General features: G+C 37.4%; 2 protein-coding genes across 2 annotated transcripts in view; one reads left to right on the top strand and one right to left on the bottom strand.

The window, feature by feature from the left end:
• UBAC2 (UBA domain containing 2) overlaps positions 1 to 20,472 on the bottom strand; it is a 203,820-nt gene that overhangs the window by 83,579 nt on the left and 99,769 nt on the right. The window lies entirely within an intron of this gene.
• On the top strand, positions 4,357 to 20,050 carry GPR183 (G protein-coupled receptor 183). The gene is made up of 2 exons (XM_054574330.1): positions 4,357 to 4,483; positions 18,946 to 20,050. Exon 2 carries the CDS (start codon positions 18,965 to 18,967, stop codon positions 20,048 to 20,050), a length of 1,086 nt encoding a protein of 361 aa, XP_054430305.1. The 5' UTR covers positions 4,357 to 4,483; positions 18,946 to 18,964.

Below are 20,472 nucleotides of genomic sequence, written 5' to 3'. Positions count from 1 at the left end.
GTTTTTTTCTACCTTGTCCTCCAGCTTGCTGATTTGGTCCTCAGCTTCATCAAGCCTGCTTTTGATTCCTTCTACTGTTTTCTTCAACCCAGAAATTGTATTCTTTATTTCCTCTTGTGACTTATTGATAGTTTCTATGTCCTTTTTCATGCTAACATAGTTTGCAGTACATTCCTAATAGTTTCCCTATAGATTTTTTGTAATTCTTTCTGAGCTCACTGAGCTCATTGAGCTTCCTGAGAACTGTTGTTTGGAACTCAGTATCTGATAGTTTACTTGCCTCTCTTTCATTTAGCTCTCTTTCTGGGGATTCTTTCTTTCCCTTCGAGTGGGGCGTATTTCTTTGTCTTCCCATTATTTGTGAGACTCTTCTCTTTTGCTTCTGATTCTTAAGTTGATCTGTCTTGATTTCCTAACTTTGTGGTGTGCACCTCTATAGTTGGAGACCACTGCTTTTACTTTCCGGATCTGCCTCTGATGATGTCAGATGCTGACCATGTGTGACCTTAGGCAGTCTCTTCGAGGCTTCCAGGAATCCACGGTCTGTGGCCGTCTCCTTCAGCTGTTAGTCTATTCACTCTGCACTCAGCAGGCCAGCTTTGACAGTGCAGGGCGGGGTGGAGTCCCTCCTAAGGGTGGGGTTATTGGGTCCTCTCATGCTGCTTCTGCTCAGGGGAGTGGTCTGCCTGAACCAGATGGCTGCTGCCATATGGGGGATGAGTCAGCACCTGGATCCCACTGGCTACTCTCTCAGTTCTCTCCCCAAAGCCTCCTTCCCCAGTCTCTCCTTGGGCGTCTCTAACCCACTCTGTCCCCGCCTTTGCCAGAGACTAGGGTAAGTGGCTGCAAATAAAAATTTATACATTGGCCCTTTAAACAGTTCTTTGCATCCCCAGCTGCCTGTCTCTGGCAGAGAGCAACCCTGCCACTTTTCGCAGCTGGCTGTTTTCTGTGTATTTTTTGGGCTCTGGTACTGTGGGCTAGAGATCCCCGCTTTTGGATTCGACCCCGCTCTTCTCCGGGGGATCCAACTGGCCATTTCAGTATCCTTCTGGTGCTGCCGCCAGTGGGCGCCCCGCCCACCTCAAGTCTGTACCGCACTCCTTACCAGTTAGATTGCGCTAAAGCAAATTCTTTTGTTTCCGAGGTTACAAGGCTCCTCTCTCGCTATTCAATTGTTTTTTGCAGGTGATTTCTCCACAATTTAGTTGTAATTCCAGGTTGGTCCTGGGAGGAGGTCAGTGTGACTTCCACTCACTCCTCCGCCATCTTGAGTCTCTCACTATTTTTAGTAGGATTAGAATACACGGTTTCATATATATATATATATACATTCAGAAAATGGCCTGTTGGTCTCTTGGTAATAATAAAATAACTCTATTTTGGTTGCACTTGAGATCGCTTACCGCAGAACATGTTCTTTAAGGTAGTTAAATTATAGAAATTCTTCTGTTTACATTTAGCAATAAAGTGTAAGTAATGATATTAAGATAAAAAATCTGAAGCAGAATTTTTGTTTGAAATTATATTTCAATTAAAAAAAATATTGATAGGAACTTTAATGACCACAGTTCATGTCTTATATACCAATAGAAGTTTTAAAATTCCTTAGAAGTTATTAATCACTGTGTAGTTTTAAATGATGACTAAATACTAGACCACATATACCCATAATACAAAAGCACACATTTCAGACCACGGTTATATAGTTTGTGTTGTAGAAATTTTCCATTGCTATTTCTATAGACAGAGATTTCACAAAACATCATGTTATTAGTCACTGACCAGTTCTTCTCTTTTCCTTATAACATCTGTTCTTTATTCTGTCAACAATGAATTTAATTTGACCTTTTTTATATTGTGAATAACTAACTTCTGGAAGCCCTCTCTGGCATAAGTATATGAGATTGAAGTATAGAATAGAGGAAAACCGTTATAAAGAATCCATTCATTCTTCCACTAATATTTATTATCTACTATACACTCATGACGGTACTCAATAGAACAAACAAAATGACAGAAACGCTCAGTTCAGGTCACAAACGTCTCTCTTACCTCTTTTTTTTTTATAAAAAATTTTTCATTAATTTATGTTTAGAGAGGGAAAGGGAGGGAGAAAGAGAGGGAGAGAAGCATCAATGTGTGGCTGCCTCTCACACACCCCCCACCGGGGACCTGGCCTGCAACCTAGGCATGTGCCCTGCTCTGGGAATTGAACTGGCAACCCTTTGGTTCACAGGCCAGTGCTCAATCCACTGAGCCACAGCGGCCAGAATGTATCTTACCTCTTATACAGAAAATGACGTTGACTCCACTTTTATCGTACAACTTAAAAAAAAAAAAATCCTGGTAACTGTCAGCAACAATTAAAATAAGTTTTGTGAACTCATGAAATTACTTTACTTTAAACTTCAACGACACCTTGCAGGACAATTGCTTCATCACCTCTTCTTTATATACTTGACTACTATAGTACCAAAAAGCAGTAGAGCCAGTTTGCTAGCATATTTACCTAGTTGAGTTTTTTCATTGTATAACAATGTTTTACTTAATAAGAACTATTTCAAATATTAAAAACCAAAACATCCCACCAAGATGGCCTTCCAACAAATTGAACAATTTCAACAGTGTCTTCTTTAAGTATTCTTCAATCTAAATTTTAAAGAAACTAGATCTAGAATATGTTACCATATTTATCCATTGGATCATAAAATCTCTATTTCCCCCTGATAAAACTTTTGGCACCGGGAATTATTTAGTTCAATGACTTTATTTTATAGACTGTGGGGTGGAAGGCCAAAGAATTACTCTTCTATTTGACAAAGTTTCTCCACATTCTTCAGCATTTTAGAGTTAGGAAGAACCTAATAAGCTTCTAAATGGAATAATGCCACTGAGAGGCTAAAATCACTTGGCCATTGTTTTTATTTGTTGTTGTAGTTGTTTTAATCATTGCCAGAGGACATTTTTTTCATTGCTTTTAGAGAAAGAGGAAGGGTGGGAGAAACATCAATGTGAAAGAGAAATATCGACTGGTTGTCTCCCATACATGCCGAGACCAAAGCCAGCCCGGGGATTGACCCTGCAACCCAGGCATGTGCCCCAACCAGGAATCGAACCTGCAACATTTCAGTTATGGGACTAGGGTCGAACTAACTGAGCTACACCCACACTGACCAGGGCTCACTTAATCGTTTCTGAAAGACCCTTAAAATTAAAGAGCCTCTGAGGTCACACAGCTACAGATTCCTACCAGATGATTCAACAGTCTCTACACTACATTTCGAAATAGTCATTCAGTCTATGCAAGCATATAAATAAGAGACAGCCTACTGCACATTTTTATGGTCCTAACTTTTGGGAACTAAACTCGTATTTTGATTTGAAAGCTGACTTCAGTAGCTTCCTTTTATTGGCTTTCTTTCTATTCTCTGGAGTTAGGAAGATTGACATACCCAGCCTAAACCCTTTTTACAAGACATCCTCTAAATGCATGAAAACAGTGATCATATCCCTGCCAAGCCTAAACATTCTCAATTTATTCAATCATTTCACCTAAGACCTAGGAACCAGATCCCTCACCATCCCAGGCATGCTCTAAGTCATCTCTGCCTTTTGTAAAATGCAGCACCCAGAACTGACTGGGAATGCCTAGATTAGTCCTGGATAAGTGTAAATATCATCTTATTTGTTTTGAGCATTATATTTCTATTAATTCAGCCTACAAGTAAATTGTATTTTGATAGTCATGTTACATTCTTGATTTAAAAGGTCAACTAAAACTAAGGTGAACGGCACAGGTCTCCTTCATCCTATGTAAAGAGGCTCAATTTAAGCTACAACATGCCTCCTTCAACTTTTCCCCTGTCATTCAAGTGTCCGTGCAGTCACTGATGCAGTCAAGTTAGCCTCCCACCTAAAAACATCAACTAATCCCTATATATATGCAAAAGGGCATCTTTCTCCCACTCACCACAGAAACTTTGATTTCTTTCTCATAAGCTGTTGTGCAAACTACCCACTGTATCAAGTTTCCAGGTAGACAAAACTATCAAATTTGCCATTTTTCCCCCTTAAAACACTTAAAAACTCATCCTTTAGATACAAAATTATCAGTAACTATGATTCACTTTTTTCCAGTTAAAGTCTACTATTTCAGTCTCTTTCACATAATTTTTTTAATAATTAAATTTTTATAGATAAATTTATAAAGTTTCATAGATTTCAGCAATTCATAAGTTCCAAGGGGTTTTCAGATAACTATTCAAAAAATCTACTAACAAAAATTTCACTTCCTTTTTTTTTTAACAAGGAAGACTAACTGATCATTATTATGCCCAGTCACAGGGTGACAGGAAAAAAGTCACCACCATAAAAGGATGTCTGTATAATCTTTCTTAGAACAACATGCTAAGGTTAACCTACTTCAATTTGGTCAAATCCTGACTGCTACTACACAGAGGCCTGAACAAGTCACTGAGAGGTAAGTCCTAGATATTTTGCTTTTTCAACAGTCTTTTGAGTTAAGAAAAACTTTGAAAGTCTACTTAAGATATAAGGTAAAATGAAAGAAGATATTCAATAACAAGCTAAATATTCCTAACAAAAATTATATTATTAATATAGTTTAGGCTCTCTAGCACCTGACAGTTCTAATCAGCTAGTATTAAGCTAGGTGAAAGCAATGGAACATGCCAGAAACATCTTTGTCAAAAAGTAGGCTTACTTTGCATTCCTGTGTGAACTCACAGTTACAAAAAACAGTATCAAGTATATATTAGCAAATAATTCCAATACTTCAGGATACTTTAATATGAAGGGAAAGGAACAGTCATTTTAAGATAGGCTTTTCCTGTATTTAGATGTATTTTATATATAACACGTTAAAAGAGAAGAGTTGTAACATTTTACTATTTGACCACACATCTATGTACAAAAATCTTTTCTATACCTCTATTATTTCTATACTTTTTAAATAAAGCTTTTGATGTAAACTGATGTTTTTTACCAACTTACCTACTGATCAGTGACAATTTGGGCTTCACTGTTTCTCAGTCAACCTGAATATTTCAACTCTAAATATAAACTATCAATTTGATAAGTACAAAAAAAAAGTATCTCTGTTTTATATCCATTTGGTGATCAGTCAGGCTAAATATGTCTCCATATTTTTTTTGAACTTCAATGTGCCTAAAAATAATTTACAAAACAATGAATTATTTGTGGTGTGTTGCCAATATTTATGTCCACACTGGGAATGACGGTAACAGAAACTTTAGGCAAAATGTAAGCTGTGAGGAAACTTCCTCTAAAGGAGGGTGTGGTTTTTGAGTCTTCTAGGGGGTGTCACTCTAAGTGCTATATAGTATAGTGGTTAAGAGCCTGAGTTCTGGAGTCAGGCTCAAACCTGGGCTGTGTGGCCTTGGGGCAAGTTATCTAACATCTTTGCCATCGGTTGTTTCATTTGTAAGATGGGGAGTAATAGTACTGCCAAGTCCCTATAACAATGGCTCTCATACTAACTGCTAGGAAATTGCCTGCTATCACTATTCTCCCCTACCCTCTACACATTAAACTGCCAAAGGATCAATCCAACAGGCAAAGTTTCCTTGCCCTATCATTTCTGTAAGAATTATTTTTTGAACTTATTTTCAGATCTTTGTGGAATATTTTACATATAGACTGAATCTACACATGGTTATAAACCTGACTGTATTTACCATCTGGACTGCATTTTCTAGTATTGTTTAAGGGCATGTTTTCTCTCTGCGGTTTAATTGCACTTTTTGGACACAACAATTCAGAGAGCACACAACCCTAGAAAGCATCCTCACTCACACACTCACTTATCAAGTGGTGGTAGTTCCTTTTACAAATTACTTTCAGCCGGCTTCCAAAAATTTATTAGTGATGTTGTAACATGATCAGTCACTTAATGGAATAAATATTAACTCAGGTCATTATACGACTTTCATTCATTTATCTATTTCCGTAAGCATTTACTAGGTACTTATTATAAGACAGTTCTAAAACACTCTATGGAATAAAAATTATAAAATAAAGCCATCATCCTTAAGAAGTTTGCATTTAAAAAAAAAAGTTCACCACCCAGTAAAGGAGTTTATAAATGACACTTTTTTCCCTGCTATGGTTAAGGGCCTGCTGGAATTGTTAAAACTGTAGAGCTAACAAAGATCCTTGTGGTGTCTTAAAAGCCCAAAATGAAGAATAAAAATATTTTGTTAAGTATCTACAAATACTAAAAAATAGTACTATAAAAAATGAATTAATAGCATAAAAGCTATCTTGGGTATTCACCATTTCCTTCCAATGGAAATTTCAGTTCAAATAACTTTATAGAAATATTGCTAAAATAAGATCTAAAATCACTTATAAAACCTTTACTTACTTTAGCCATGGCTGGTGTGGCTCAGTGGACTGAGTGCCTGCCTACAAACCAAAAGGTCACCAGTTCTATTCCCAGTCAGGGCACTTGCCTGGGTTGCAGGCCAGGTCCCCAGTTGGGGGCATGCGAGAGACAACCAATCAATGTATTCTCACACATCAATGTCTCTCCCCCTCACTTTCTCCCTCCCTTCCTCTCTAAAAGTAAATAAATAAAATCTTTTTAAAAAACCCTTTACTTACTTTAAAATATGCTACAAATCAATGAATTCCTTTATTTAATCAACACATTTCCCTTCTGGTCTCCCTAGCCCTCCCTTTCTCTCTCATGCAGAGAGGTATGAGTTGGTATGTGTTAACGTTTTCAGATGTCTTTGTATTTTACTTGTTTTCTACTAATAACATCAGATCATGCTAGAAATAGGAGCAAGGAAGAAAAAGTATTGCACTGAATGTGATTACTGGAGCCAGAGTGCCTGGAATGAATTCTGAGACTTAACAGTCACAAAAGTTTCATCATTTAAATTGATTTGTAAACATTTTGTGAGGGTGAATATATACAGAGTGCCCAGGGGAGTGCCTGGGACAGTCTGTGCTTACTGTTTACTACTGTTTACTACTATTAATCAAGAGCTCACAGTCTAATGAAGAACTTTTGCTTGAGGATCAAGAAAACAAGGACTTTGCTATTCTTTAATGGGTATTTATTGAGCATCATTCACAGGTCAGCTGGAGATACACAATATTAACAATACAGTTACCACTCAAAAGACTTCACTGAAGAGTGGGAAACAGGGAAAAAACCCAACAACAAAAATCAACAATACTGATGGTATTACAAAGCATAGTGCACTAACAAGGGCACCCTATACTGCATTTCTGTGGGTGCTGGTGAGTGAGCAAGAGAAAAAAAATCAAAGAAGCTTCCAGGAGCACCTGATTTTGATCTAAGTCTGGAAGTAGAAGATAAGAATACATGACAGGAGAGGAGGCAGGCATCAAAACAGAAGGAAGAGCATCAGAAATGCACAGAGCTGTGAGAGAATACAGGGCAGCAAAAGACTGCAAGTAATTTAGTATGACTGGAGCCAGGACATTTTAAGAGGTAAGATGGCCAGAGATCCCACTAAAGAGGGAAGCAGAGCCAAATCATGAAGGGAAGTGTATGTCACAATAGAGAGTTTTCAGTTTGCCTGGGGTTCAAGGGGTACCATTTGAAGTACATGCAAGAACTGCTGTAGTGGCTCCAGAGAGAAATGAAGGTGGCCTGAAGGCAGGCAGAGGCGATGGGAGTAGCACACAATGAGGCAGATGACAGACACAAATGCGTGGTGCAGAGGGAGAGGATGGGTGCAGAGGAGGGTCAGGAGATTGAAGGCACAGGAAATGCCGACTGACGGGAGGTAGTAGGTGAGGGAGGTTGCAGTGTCCTAGCACCTGTACTGAGGGAGGACTATGAACAAATGACCTAATTCTGTTTATCCATAAAACAAGGATATTTAATGCTTCCAATTTCTGAGATAACAGAGACAAAACCCAAAACTTCAAATTCCCTACAACTTTAAGGAGAAAAGGTACGTATTATTTCTAGAAATATTTTGGATTCAGAAGGTAAAGACATAGACTCAGGCCTTCATTACAAAGAACATTTTTATATCGTGCAGTTAGTTATCTTGCATATAGGTCAAATCATGACACAAGGAAACACAATATTTGTTTTCCTTACACTGAAATGAGTATTATAGTGGGATTCCTTTTTTCTTACAGTTTCTTACAGTTCATTATGTTATAGACTTCCAAATTCCTTAGTGTTACAACCTCCTTTGTATTCATCTTTGACAACTTTCATAGCATTCTAGTCAGTACTAAAGTTACCAAAAGCCACAAGGAATAAGTAATCAGTGAAAGGTGAAAGAAAAATAGATGGACTATGTAGAACCCTCAATGTACAGGTGGATGCTTCACCAAATAATTTAAACAGCCGGTGCCTTTCACTTTCCCATCAATTTCAATGTACATCTTTACAGAAGCTGAAGTTGGTCTTCACTGAGTGTCCTATGAGTAGAGGCACGAAGAAACTGCAGACTGGCAAACACTGGTTTTCTGTCTTGAAAAAGTTTCCCATGCATTGTCCTATAAATGACTCTCTGCAGACCTACTGAGAGGTAGTGAGAGCCAGACTATGTCATGGAGTGGCAGCAGAGTCACACTTCCACAAGCCAGAGAAAGTGAGCTCCCCAGTGAAGCAGGGAAGCAAGATCCCCTCAGACAAACTGACCAGGGACAACCGTACTCTGAATATAAACACTCTGGCATGTGTGAGGTTCCATTCTGAGAAAGTATAGGCAGCTGTCAATGTGTCACCTTTCTGGACAATATCCTCTACATCCTTCCAAAAAATAAATCTTGGGCACTCATAGTATTTATTTAGGACTCAAAACCGGTTAGAAAAAAAAAATCATCTAATAGTGCAGAAGGATTTATTTTTCTGAGTTAACTGGGATGTTTACTATTAAATCAAGTTGAAATTGATGATCTGACTTTGCCAATGAAGTGAGTGATAAGCCATGCCTGTGCTGGTCACAGCGTGTCTGTGCTTTGGGATTCTTTCCCACAATCGGGAATTAATGTTTCCCACCTGCCTATTTTACAGGCAAATGGCATAACCAACCACTCGTGTGATAGTTAGTCAATTACAAAGAGGATGATAAAAAAAAAATCATTGGTTGAGTGCTAGACCTCAGCAAGTGTGACACTGGACCAAACTCCAATGTCTCTGGTTGCTCAGCTTCAAGAACAAGGAGGCTCTTTCAAATAATTGACAGATATTTATAAAAACTAGGTGGGGGGGGGGGGGATGATTTCTTTCTTCCAGGAAGTATGTTTGTCCTCAAGAGCACTAAACAGCCTCAGCCTGCTATCCTGATACATCTGTGCTGGTCTATTTCCTCAGTAAACAAAATCCTTGTTATTCCAATTAACCCCCAGCCTTTGTCTGCACCTCCTCCCTCTTCCCTAGTGATCTAGTCTTTCCTCACTCCAGAAAATTTCCCTCAATCTTATCTCTAAAATAGCCAAAGGACAGTTTATCAACACAAATCAAAAAAAGAAATGGATCAAACACTCATCATTTAACAACATTCAAATATAATTCATATAAGTCCAAATTTCTGTGGCTCTTATGGTTGTTTTTCAAAATGTGCTCCTGAACTTCCTCTTTGGTACATGCTACTGTGGACCCTGAGTCAGATCATCATGATGTGCAAACATGGTCTTGAGCAGACTTCATCTTTTAGAGAAGTCACTTCCTATTAATTATCATTTCAGCATTGACTTGAAACATTCAATTCATTACTAAGAACTGAATTTAAACAAAAATCACTAGAAGTTTAACCATTTTTCATTTAAGGTTGATGATTACTAAGAAAATAGTATTGGGGTAGAGGTGACTTTTCAGGAATCTTAAAGCAAAAACTAAAAGCTGGTGTTCTAGCACTTACTAAATCTTTGAATGTAATTAAGATTTACTTTATGTCTGCCACAAGTAAAAGCTAAGAAAATAATTTACAAGGAAGTAAATTGGGGTTGCAGAAGGTTCGTATGTGCACCCTGTTCAAAATTACAAAATGGCTCCAACCTGGTATCAGGATAAATAGTCCCAGAGTACCAATTACATGAGAGCTTAAACAATTTTCTTAACTACTAATAAATAAGTTTGGGGGTGCCTTTTATTTTTCCTTTCTGTGGCTAGAAAAAAACTTCAGTTCATGTCAACATGTCCAGTTGTGCAAAAATGAGAGATGATAGTGCCTTAAGAAACATTAGCTACTCTGTTAGTCATGAACTCAATTTTAGAGAGAAAAAATACACAGGCCTACTTATAAAAACGTAAGTAAAAATACTCTAGTGGATACTTCACTGTGGAATAACTTGCTGTTTTACGCATGTTAAGATAATAATAAATTTGAAAGGATTAATATTGCATTACCGAGACAACACTGAGATAGTCTCCTGTGCTTATTAATAAAAATGGTAAGATAACTGGCATAGATGGTTGCAAGAGTAGCTTCCAGGTAGTTAATTTCAGGAGGAAAAGGTGGTCCTCTGGTGGAACCTGAATAAGGAAGGACCCCACACTTCATGCAGCCCCGTTACTATCTGTGCCTTCAGGGCAAAGGCTGCAGTCCTTGTTACCTCCCTCAATTGTGGGGGATTAAGGATACCTTAGGGATCATGCATATTTTTATTAGAAAGCATTATGAGGAAATCGTAATTTTAATACATACAAGTATTCTAAGGAAAAAATATTTAGAACAATTTGTGATTTTCTCTATGCAATAAAATAAGCCATAGTACTTTCAAGTACAACTCAGCATATCAATCCTGTAACATGTCAGAAGCTGTTGTCTAATAATTATGAAAATATGAAATACTTAAAATATGCATATATTCAGCCCTGACTAGTGTGGCTCAGCTGGTTGAGTGTAGTCCTAAAAAGCAAAAGGTAGCTAGTTCAATTTTGGGTTGCAGCACATGTCAGAGTTTTGGGTTTGGTTCCTGGTTGGGGCTTGTATGAAAGGCAACCAATCAATTTTCCCTCTCACATCGATGTTTCTCTTTCTCTCTTGCTCTTCTCCTTTCCCTCTCTCAAATAAATAAATTCATAAATAAGTAAATATTTAAACATATATATTCAAAAGTAAGTAAGTTAGAGAAACAGAAGCAAATTAGATACAATTAAAAGGGGAATGACTGAAAGAGGAACTTACAATCCAAAGGTTGATAAAGGAGCATTGTGATGAAAAGAGCAGGCAGAACCCTGGTACATATGAGAAGAAACCACAGCAGAGAATATTGAGATACACCTCACACAGATAATAGCACATTCCGAATATCATACATTCAGCCTTATGTTTCAGGCCTTCAGGTATTAAAAGATATCATTTCTGTGTTTCTAGGACCTAGCATATGGAGGCACTGAAAAAAATTATTGGTGAATAAGAGAATGGAGTAAGCCAAGGTTCAGGAAAGTAATCCTGAATTCTAAGATGATTAAAAGATGTTATAAAATAATATCTCTGAGAAAAGGTAATAATAAGTTGGGACTGATGTAAGAGTGGAATGACAACAGTCAAGTACATGAAAGGATTTTTCTGTCAATTTGGAAAATATGAAATTGACTAAAACTGTAGCATTAATAATAGAGATAGATATTATTAAGAACTAAAGGAATACACTGGAGTTGTTAACAAATGGAATGAATCTTTGACAGTTTACTAAATATCCAAATGAACATATTTCAAAACAGCCTAGTGTCTTCTTTACCTAAAATCATTTCTGAGCCATGATATTTATGTGACCAATTTGTGCAAGTGCCTTTCTTTGACTGACACAGGACTAGTGTAGCTAAGCCCTAAAAGGCCCCTCAATGGTCTTTTCTTCCGGGTTCTATAACAGGGTATCCACAGGTCTGGTTTCCCATTTGAGAAAGCACCTCAGGTATAAGTGGGAACCCTGTTGTCCTTAGGAAGAATCATCCCTCAGCTCTGAAGAAGGTGGGCAAAACTGCGCCCAGGCTATTTATTTACAGGTAAAGATAGCATGAAAGCCTAGGCCACTCTGAAAGCACAAACTCTCAGCATTTCAAGGGCAGTATGAATTAGCTGCTCCTGCCAAGGACTGGAAAGAGCAGGAGATTAGAAGCCAGGTCATCAGTGAGAAGGATTCAACATGACCTTAAACCTTTCTGACACTCAGTTTCCTCACGTGACATGTAGGTAGGTGACAGCAATACTTAGCTTGCAGGGTTGTTATGAGGGTTCTTTGAGACATGACTTAAAGGTAGGCATCTAGTAAAAACTAATGCATAAAGAGTTAAACATTTTCCTCAGGTTAAAAAATATATTTACATATTTACTTGTTTCACAGTCAATTCATATTCAAAGATAAAAATTTAGACTATATAAATAAAACAAGAACTACTTGTACAAAATCATGTTTTGTCATATATGTCCATGTAAATGTGTATGTGTGTGTGTAGAGTTGCTCTTCCTATCCCAAAAGTGGTAATGTTATATGATGTTTCTTTACTTATCATTATTCTGTGTCAAGAAATAGGCAACTGCAATACATTACCATTTTCACTGGTGCATAATGATAGGCATTTAATATGATTGCAGATTTTCACCTTAATAATTAACATGGTATCAAACATACTTTAACTTAAAAAGTTCTGAAACTACTGCCATTTCTGGCTCTACTGGATGCTAATTTCATTCAGGAAAGAGGATGGACACACATTTACAACCTGGCAAGCAATGGCACACTCTTCTCTGATTCTTGCATTAGTGGTAGCTTTCTTAATCTCTACAATAATAATTATTCACATGGAGGATTATTAGATACCAAAGTGTATTTTTCCACATTATGTATTTTAAAGGCATTTTCCATGAAACTGCTTGGAAATACTTCTCAAAATAAATTATATCTGTTGAGATTTTCAGAAAAATTTATCATAGAAAGTAAAAAAATAAAAGAAGGCCTTGACGTTATTCCTAAAATGCAGCCTTTGCCTGGAATTTATCTCTCTCTCATGTCTAGTCTCAGTTATTAAAAAGTTACTTTTCATATGAACTGGATAAAGTTTTTTTCCTACATTTATTCCATAATTGCAATTCCCATGATCTCCTTTCAAAATCACTTCGTTTTTTCTGTACAAAGTCCATATTTATTGTTTATTTTTTGTTTTATTTTTCTATTTCATTAATCTACAATTATTTTTGTATTATCTTCTTTGGCCAAACTGAGTTTTCTTTTCCTTTAAAAAATATTTTATTTATTTATTTTTAGAGAGGGGAAGGGAGAAAGAGAGGGAGAGAAACATCAGTGTGAGGTTGCCTCTTGTGTGCCCCCTACTGGGGACTTCGCCTGCAACCCAGGCATGTGCCCTAGACTGGGAATTGAACCAGTTAACCTTTGGTTAGCAGGCCAGCCCTCAGTCCATTGAGCCACACTAGCCATGGCAAATGTCTTTCAGAGTCACTGCTGGCTGTAGGTGCTAAACTCAGTTCTTTTCTAGCTTTTTAGGTTATATACTTAACTTATCCATTTCAATCTTTTTAAAAATAAGCGCACTCAAGGCTTTGCACCTATCTTCAATTAATTAACTCTTTAGCCACATTCCTTAGTTTTGGCAGGTACCATTTTTGTCATTAATTCTAAGCACTTCAAAATTTGCATTGTGATTTCTTGTCTAGGAAGCTCTTTTATTTAGCTCTCAATATTAAATAACCTTGCTGGGTAGAGTAGTCTTGGTTGCATGTTCTTGCTTTTCATTACTTTGGATACATCATGCCATTCTTTTTTGGCCTGAAGTGCTTCTGTTGAGAAATCAGGTGACAGACTTATAAGAACTACTTTGTAGGTAACTGTCTCTCTCTTGCTGCCTTTATGAGTCTCTCTTTTTCTTTAAACATTGACATTTAATTATGATGTGTCTTGGTGTGGGTTGCTTTGGGTTCATCTTGATTGGGACTCTCTGCTCTTTCTAAACATTTGTGACTTTTTCCTTCACCAGGTTAGGGAAGTTTTCTGCCATTATTTCTTCAAACAGATTCTCTATCCCTTGTTCACTTTCTTCTCCTTCTGGTACCCCCATGATGTAGATGTTGTTACATTTCATGTTGTCCCAAAGTTCCCTTAAACTATTTTCATTCATTTTAAGTCTTTTTTTCCTTTTCTGCTCTGATTGGGTGGGTTTTTTTTGTTTTGTCTTCCAAATTGTTGATATGATCTTCTGCTTTATCCAGCCTTCTTTTTATTCCTTCCATTGTATTCTTGTCAGATATGCTATTCTTCATTTCCAACTGGTCCTTTTTCATGGTTTCTATGTCCTCTTTCATGTTGTTACAGTTCTTATTAAGTTCTTTGAGCATCCTGATAACCATTACTCTGAACTCTATGTCTGCTAAATTGTTAGCCTCCATTTCATTTAGCTTTTTTTCCTGGAGATTCCTCCTGTTCTTTCATTTGGGGCTTATTTCTTTGTCTCCCCACTTCTGTTGTCTCTTTGTGCTTGTTTCTATGTATTAGATAGATCTTCTAGGACTCCCAGTCTTCATGGAGTGGCTTTATGCAGTAGGTGTCCTGTGGGATCCAGTGGTGCAGTCTCTTTGACCTCCTGAGCTCAGTGCTCTAAGAACATCCCTTGTATGGGTTTTGTGGGCCCTCCTATTGTAATCGAGTCTTCATTGCTGTTGGCCCACTTGTACTTGTGATCACCCCTCAGGTTGGATGATGGTGAGATTACCACATGCAGCTGCTGTGTGTGTGCTGATCCAAAAAAGAAAAAGAAGAAAAGGAAAAAGAGAAAAAGATAGGAAAAATACATATAATAAATAATAGTATATATAAAAACATATATAAGTAAAAAATAAAAATAACATTAAAAAATCTAAAAAAGAAATAATAAAAGAAAATTAAAAACTGAAAAAAGAAAAAGCAGAAAGGAAAGACAAAAAACAAGAAAAAGCAAAAGCAAATAAAAAATAAGGAAAGAAGAAAAGAATAAAATAGAAAATGGAAAAGAAGAAAATAAATATATAGAAAGAGAAGCAAAAAATAAAATAAAGAGAAAAATGGAATTCTTCTCTGCATAGTTTGGTACCTTCTGTGATATCCTTTTGGATATATTATTTTTGAAGTTTGTTGGATTCTGCTCCATTATTTTCTGGTGCTGGCCTCTTGGTGTGTTTGTTCTGGGCTCCTAGGGAGGGACTCTGGTTTAGGCCAATGTCAGATGTGCTGTCCTGTCCATGCCTTGCTGTCTGCAACCTGCTTGAAGCTACCACTGATCCACAGTTTGTGGCTGCCTCTGTTGGACTTGGCTGCCCCTGGGAAAGACCAGGCTAATCTCTAAGGCTGGATTTCATCAACACTGGGCCCAAGGGTGGGACAGCAAACCTTCTAAGGCACCGTGGGTTCTGTCCTGTCTGCCAGGCTTTTAGGCTTAGTCACTGAGAGAGGCTCTTGCAGAAAGGAGAGGTCTCTGATGAGGGAGAGATGTTCAAGCTTCACGGAAGGTGATGGGGGTCACTGAGTCTGTCCTAGGTTTTGCCCTGACTTTGGCAGGCAGAGTCCCTAGTATTCAGGTGGGTGGAGCCTCTGGAGCCCACAGGTTAGATCTGCCAGAAGCCGGAAGGGTGTTTCTATGGGATCTCCCATGAGGGGTGTAGCAAAAGTCAGGTTTATGGAGAATGGGGAGAACGCATCCCTACAGCCAGTCACTAATCCCACCCTAACCACCCCCTGGCCCTGCCCTCCCCATCCCCTGCGACTCCCATCTGCCCAAGACTACTATGCCTGCTCTAGCCTATGCCTCTGCCACTAGCTTCTCCAGTGAGGCAAGATAAATTCTTAAGGGTAGGGTGTGAGAAATTCCTAAGGGTGGGGTAACTGCCTTCCTCCAGGCTGTTCCAATGGGAAGGGGGTTGCTCCACCCAGAAAAGATGTCGGCTGCAGGTGTCTGAGAATGATTCAGCACCAGGATAATGGTGATTATACTCCCACATCTCTCCTCAGAATCAAAAATCCCAGACTCTCCTAAGGAAACTCCAGTGTAGACCACATCCCCTCTGATAGCCACCAGGGTGAGTAGCTGCAAATGCAGTTTTGTACGTTGTCCCTTTAAGAGGGTTGCCTGTGCTTCCAGCAGACTCTGCCTCTCCTTGGTGGACAGAACAACCTCCCATCCCTCTTTTTACTGCAATGCTGTGTGGGCATCTCTTTCTGGCTCTGGTGCTCTGGGCTGGGGAGCCTATGCTGTGGTTTAGGCTTTGTCTCCCTCAGGGGGAACCTCCCACAGCTCCTGAGGGAGTGGGCCAGTCCCTTTCTGTACTCTGCCCTTCCTACCAGTCTTGACTTGGCTTCTTTTACAGCTCCTTGGTTCTAAATCTACTCTTTGGCCAGTTGTGAGTTGGTCATTCAGGCTAATTTTACTCCAATTTAGTTGAATTTCCAGTTTGGTTCTGATCCATCTACTCTGCTGCCATCTTGAAAAAACAACATTGTGATTTCTTAATCCATGCATTCCTTAAAATACATTTTTTATATTCCAAATTTATCTTTTATCTTTTTAGGGTTGATTTATAATTTAGTTGTACTATAGTCAAAAGTAAGTGTGAACTACTAGATGATTTTCTGAAAGTTCTGAAATATCTCTGATGACCTTGTAACAGTCAAATTTGCAAATAAGGTCATGTGCCTTCAACACAAATTCTATTAGCTTTTAAGTCATGTGGGTAAATCTAAGTCCTTAATCTCTTTATTAACTGGCATATTCCAATAAAAATGTGTTAAAATCTCCCATTATGGTTGTGGATTTGCCAATTGCTCCTTTAAATTCTGTCAAATTTTGTTCCTATATGCACAATTGTGATTTTTATGTTCCTTGTAAACTATTCTTTTAACTTTTATAATGACATTCTTTATCCCTACTCATATTGAATGTGCCTTAAATTCTATTTTTTTCTGATGTTAATATTGCCACTCTAGCTTTCCTCAGCTTGGGATTTATATGGTATCTATTCTCCCAAGTCTTTATTTTCAACCTTTCAGAATCACTTTGAGTTATATTTCTTTTAAGTAGCACAGAACTGTATTTTTAAAAAACCCAAACTGATAGTCTCTGTCTTTCAATAGGTAAGGCCATTTAAATTTGCTGTGACACATTTCTATCCTCTTACTTTGTGTTTTCTATTTACCATCCTCATTCTATCCTTTCCCCCCCTATAATCTCCTTTCCTGTCTTCTCTTGATTAATAAGGCGTTCTACTTCCATTTTTGTTCCCTTTTAGTTTAGGTTGTATTTCCATATTTTAATGCTTAACTTATCAATACTGTATGTATGCATACCTATAACATTAGTGCAATCCTCTGATAACCCTTGTTGTCTCTTAGCATCACTGTTTTAAGATCGTTAACACAGAGTTAACAGAGATCTAATTCATTTAATACAGCTGTCAGAGAAACAGATTTGCAGTTGATGCCTTGATATGTCTAGGGATAGTCTTTTTCCTCTTACATATAGAACCATCCACACTAGATATATAGAAAATTTCCCTAACTTTGGTGACATTCAGATGAGATATGTGCACATCTATAGTCCCATCAGAAAATTATTTTTTAATCAAAAATAACTTCAGAGGATTTATTGCTTTTCTCTTGTGTAGTTTTATCAAAGTTCAGTTTTATATATGAAAGTTTATTGTAGGAGTTTTCTACTTTTCCACTTAGGACTTGAAATTTCACTGTACCATTATTTATAACAAGGAAAGAGTTGGAAATAATCCAAACGTTCATCAAGGGAATAGCTAAGCCAATTGCACTACAGAATACCTATCAAATATCTATGTAAGATTTACATGTTTGACGGATATATGTATATAATGCACTGATCCATGAACATGTTCACTGAGTAAAGCAGAACACAAAATACCACGTGTAATGCTTACTATTATGTGTGAATGAAATAATGTATATACTGTATGCATCGGTGTGGTATCAGAGAAATGACAGTTTAAAATTAATTTGAAAATTTTTCCTTGGAGTAAGTTTTTTTCCTCTTTTCTTTTTTGTCATTTTTCTCAAGGTTATAGTGGTCATCCCTCATCATCATCTTTTATTTTTCTTTTAAGAAAACCTAACTTTCAGTTCCTAACAAGGCCTTGGCTTGTATCTTATACTTTTTAGGTTAACACAAATCAGTTCACTGTGCTAATAAGTTCACATTTCATTACATACATGTGTGACTTATTACATTTCCGGGCAGTGATACGCATTTGGAAAAAATAAAGTCCAACTGAAATTCAATTTAAAAGCAAAGTTTTATGTTCATCTGAAATGTGGGATACTTCACATGATTTTATTCTTAACTAGACAATGATTCAAAATATGAAGGCCAAAGTTCTGCCTAAAAAGTTAGTGCATTCCCTCTTGTCACACACAAAAATATTTGCTCTAGCTCCTTTGGTTGTAGCTCTTTTGTCAGGGCTTTGCCAAAACTGCCAAATTGTGAGAGTAAAAACATAATTTTTTTTTCTGTTCTTCCTGTTGCTATATATGTATTACACATTACATACCATGGATTTTTAAAATTATATAAGTCACAGAAATGGAGATTGGAGGGGAGGGGGGATAATGGGGGAAAAGGTACAGGGAATAAGAAGCATAAATAGTAGGTACAAAATAGACAGGGGGAGGTTAAGAATAGTACAGAAAATGGAGAAGCCAAAGAAGTTATATGTACGACCCATGGACATGAACTGGGGGTGGGGGCGTGGGGAATGCTGGTGGGAGGAAGGGTGCAGGGCAGAGAAGAATAAAGGGGAGAAAAAAAATGGGACAACTGTAATAGCATAATCAATAAAAAAAATATATATAAGTATATAAATCTTAAAATTTTTGAAATTAGATCTATAAAAGGTAGTTTATACTGATTTAAATCTGCTTTTAACTAGGCTTAACCTTTCTTGCTTTTTTTAGAGACACGTGAACACCACTGATGGATATAAAAATGGACAACAATTTTACCACACCCTCTACAGCTCCTCAGGAAAGTGACTGTGATCTCTATGCACACCGCAACACAGCCAGGATATTAATGCCTCTGCATTACAGCATTGTCTTCCTAATTGGGCTTGTGGGAAACTTGTTAGCCTTGGTTGTCATTGTTCAAAACAGGAAGAAAATCAACTCTACTACACTATATTCAACAAATCTGGTAATTTCTGATATACTTTTTACCACCGCTCTGCCTACACGGATAGCCTACTATGCACTAGGCTTTGACTGGAGGATCGGTGAGGCCTTGTGCAGGGTAACTGCTCTCGTGTTTTACATCAATACATATGCAGGCGTGAATTTCATGACCTGCCTGAGCATAGATCGGTTCTTTGCTGTGGTGCACCCTCTGCGATACAACAAGATGAAAAGAATTGAACATGCAAAAGGCATTTGCATATTTGTCTGGATTCTAGTATTTGCTCAAACACTCCCATTACTCATAAAATCTATGTCAAAGCAGGAGAATGAAAGGATTACATGCATGGAATATCCAAACTTTGAAGAAACAAAGTCTCTTCCCTGGATTCTGCTCGGTGCATGTTTCATAGGATATGTGCTTCCACTCATGATTATTCTCATCTGCTATTCTCAAATCTGTTGCAAACTCTTTAAAACTGCAAAACAAAATCCACTAGCTGAGAAATCTGGTGTAAACAAAAAGGCTCTCAATACAATTATTTTCATAATTGTTGTGTTTATTCTCTGTTTCACACCTTACCATGTAGCAATTATTCAGCACATGATTAAGAAGCTTCGTTTTCCTAATCTCCTGGAATGTAGCCAAAGACATTCATTCCAGATTTCTCTGCACTTCACAGTATGCTTGATGAACTTTAATTGCTGCATGGACCCTTTTATATATTTCTTTGCATGTAAAGGGTACAAGAGAAAGGTTATGAAGATGCTGAAACGTCAAGTCAGTGTATCAATTTCCAGTGCTGTGAAGTCGGCCCCTGAAGAAAATTCACGTGAAATGACAGAAACTCAAATAATGTTACATTCCAAGTCTTTAAATGGAAAATAAGAAGAAAAATCTTGGATTCATAGGAAAGTAAACTATATGACAAACTTTGCAGGACTTTCCTTATAAAGCAAAATGATTCTTCAACTTCCAATTAGAGCGCTTTTACATTTCTTTCATTGGGCACTATCTCCCACCTCCAAGTTGGAAGTAAACTGATAAATACATTATTTTTTACACTCTAGGTAAAAATATAAAGCAAAGTTCTAATTTGTAAATGAAATATTATACCAAAAGGGAGACTATATTAATAGCTCTCAGTGTAAAAAGAATAGTTTTGTGTCAATGAAAAACTTCATCATTAACATTTCCTGCCAACAATCTGTCAAAAGAAAAAAGACTGTTAAGATTGTATATAGCCAGTGTAAAAATGTTAATATCCTAACGTATTTTTTGATAACATATTTCTTCAATCCATTTTTTTT

This window comes from Pteronotus mesoamericanus, unplaced genomic scaffold (genome assembly GCF_021234165.1).
Source record: "Pteronotus mesoamericanus isolate MK-2021 breed Mesoamerican mustached bat unplaced genomic scaffold, CSHL_Meso_final contig_26, whole genome shotgun sequence".
In the NCBI taxonomy this organism is placed as follows: domain Eukaryota; kingdom Metazoa; phylum Chordata; class Mammalia; order Chiroptera; family Mormoopidae; genus Pteronotus; species Pteronotus mesoamericanus.
The sequence above is the reverse complement of the archived record's forward strand: the minus strand, read 5'-3'. Positions and strand labels throughout refer to the sequence as shown.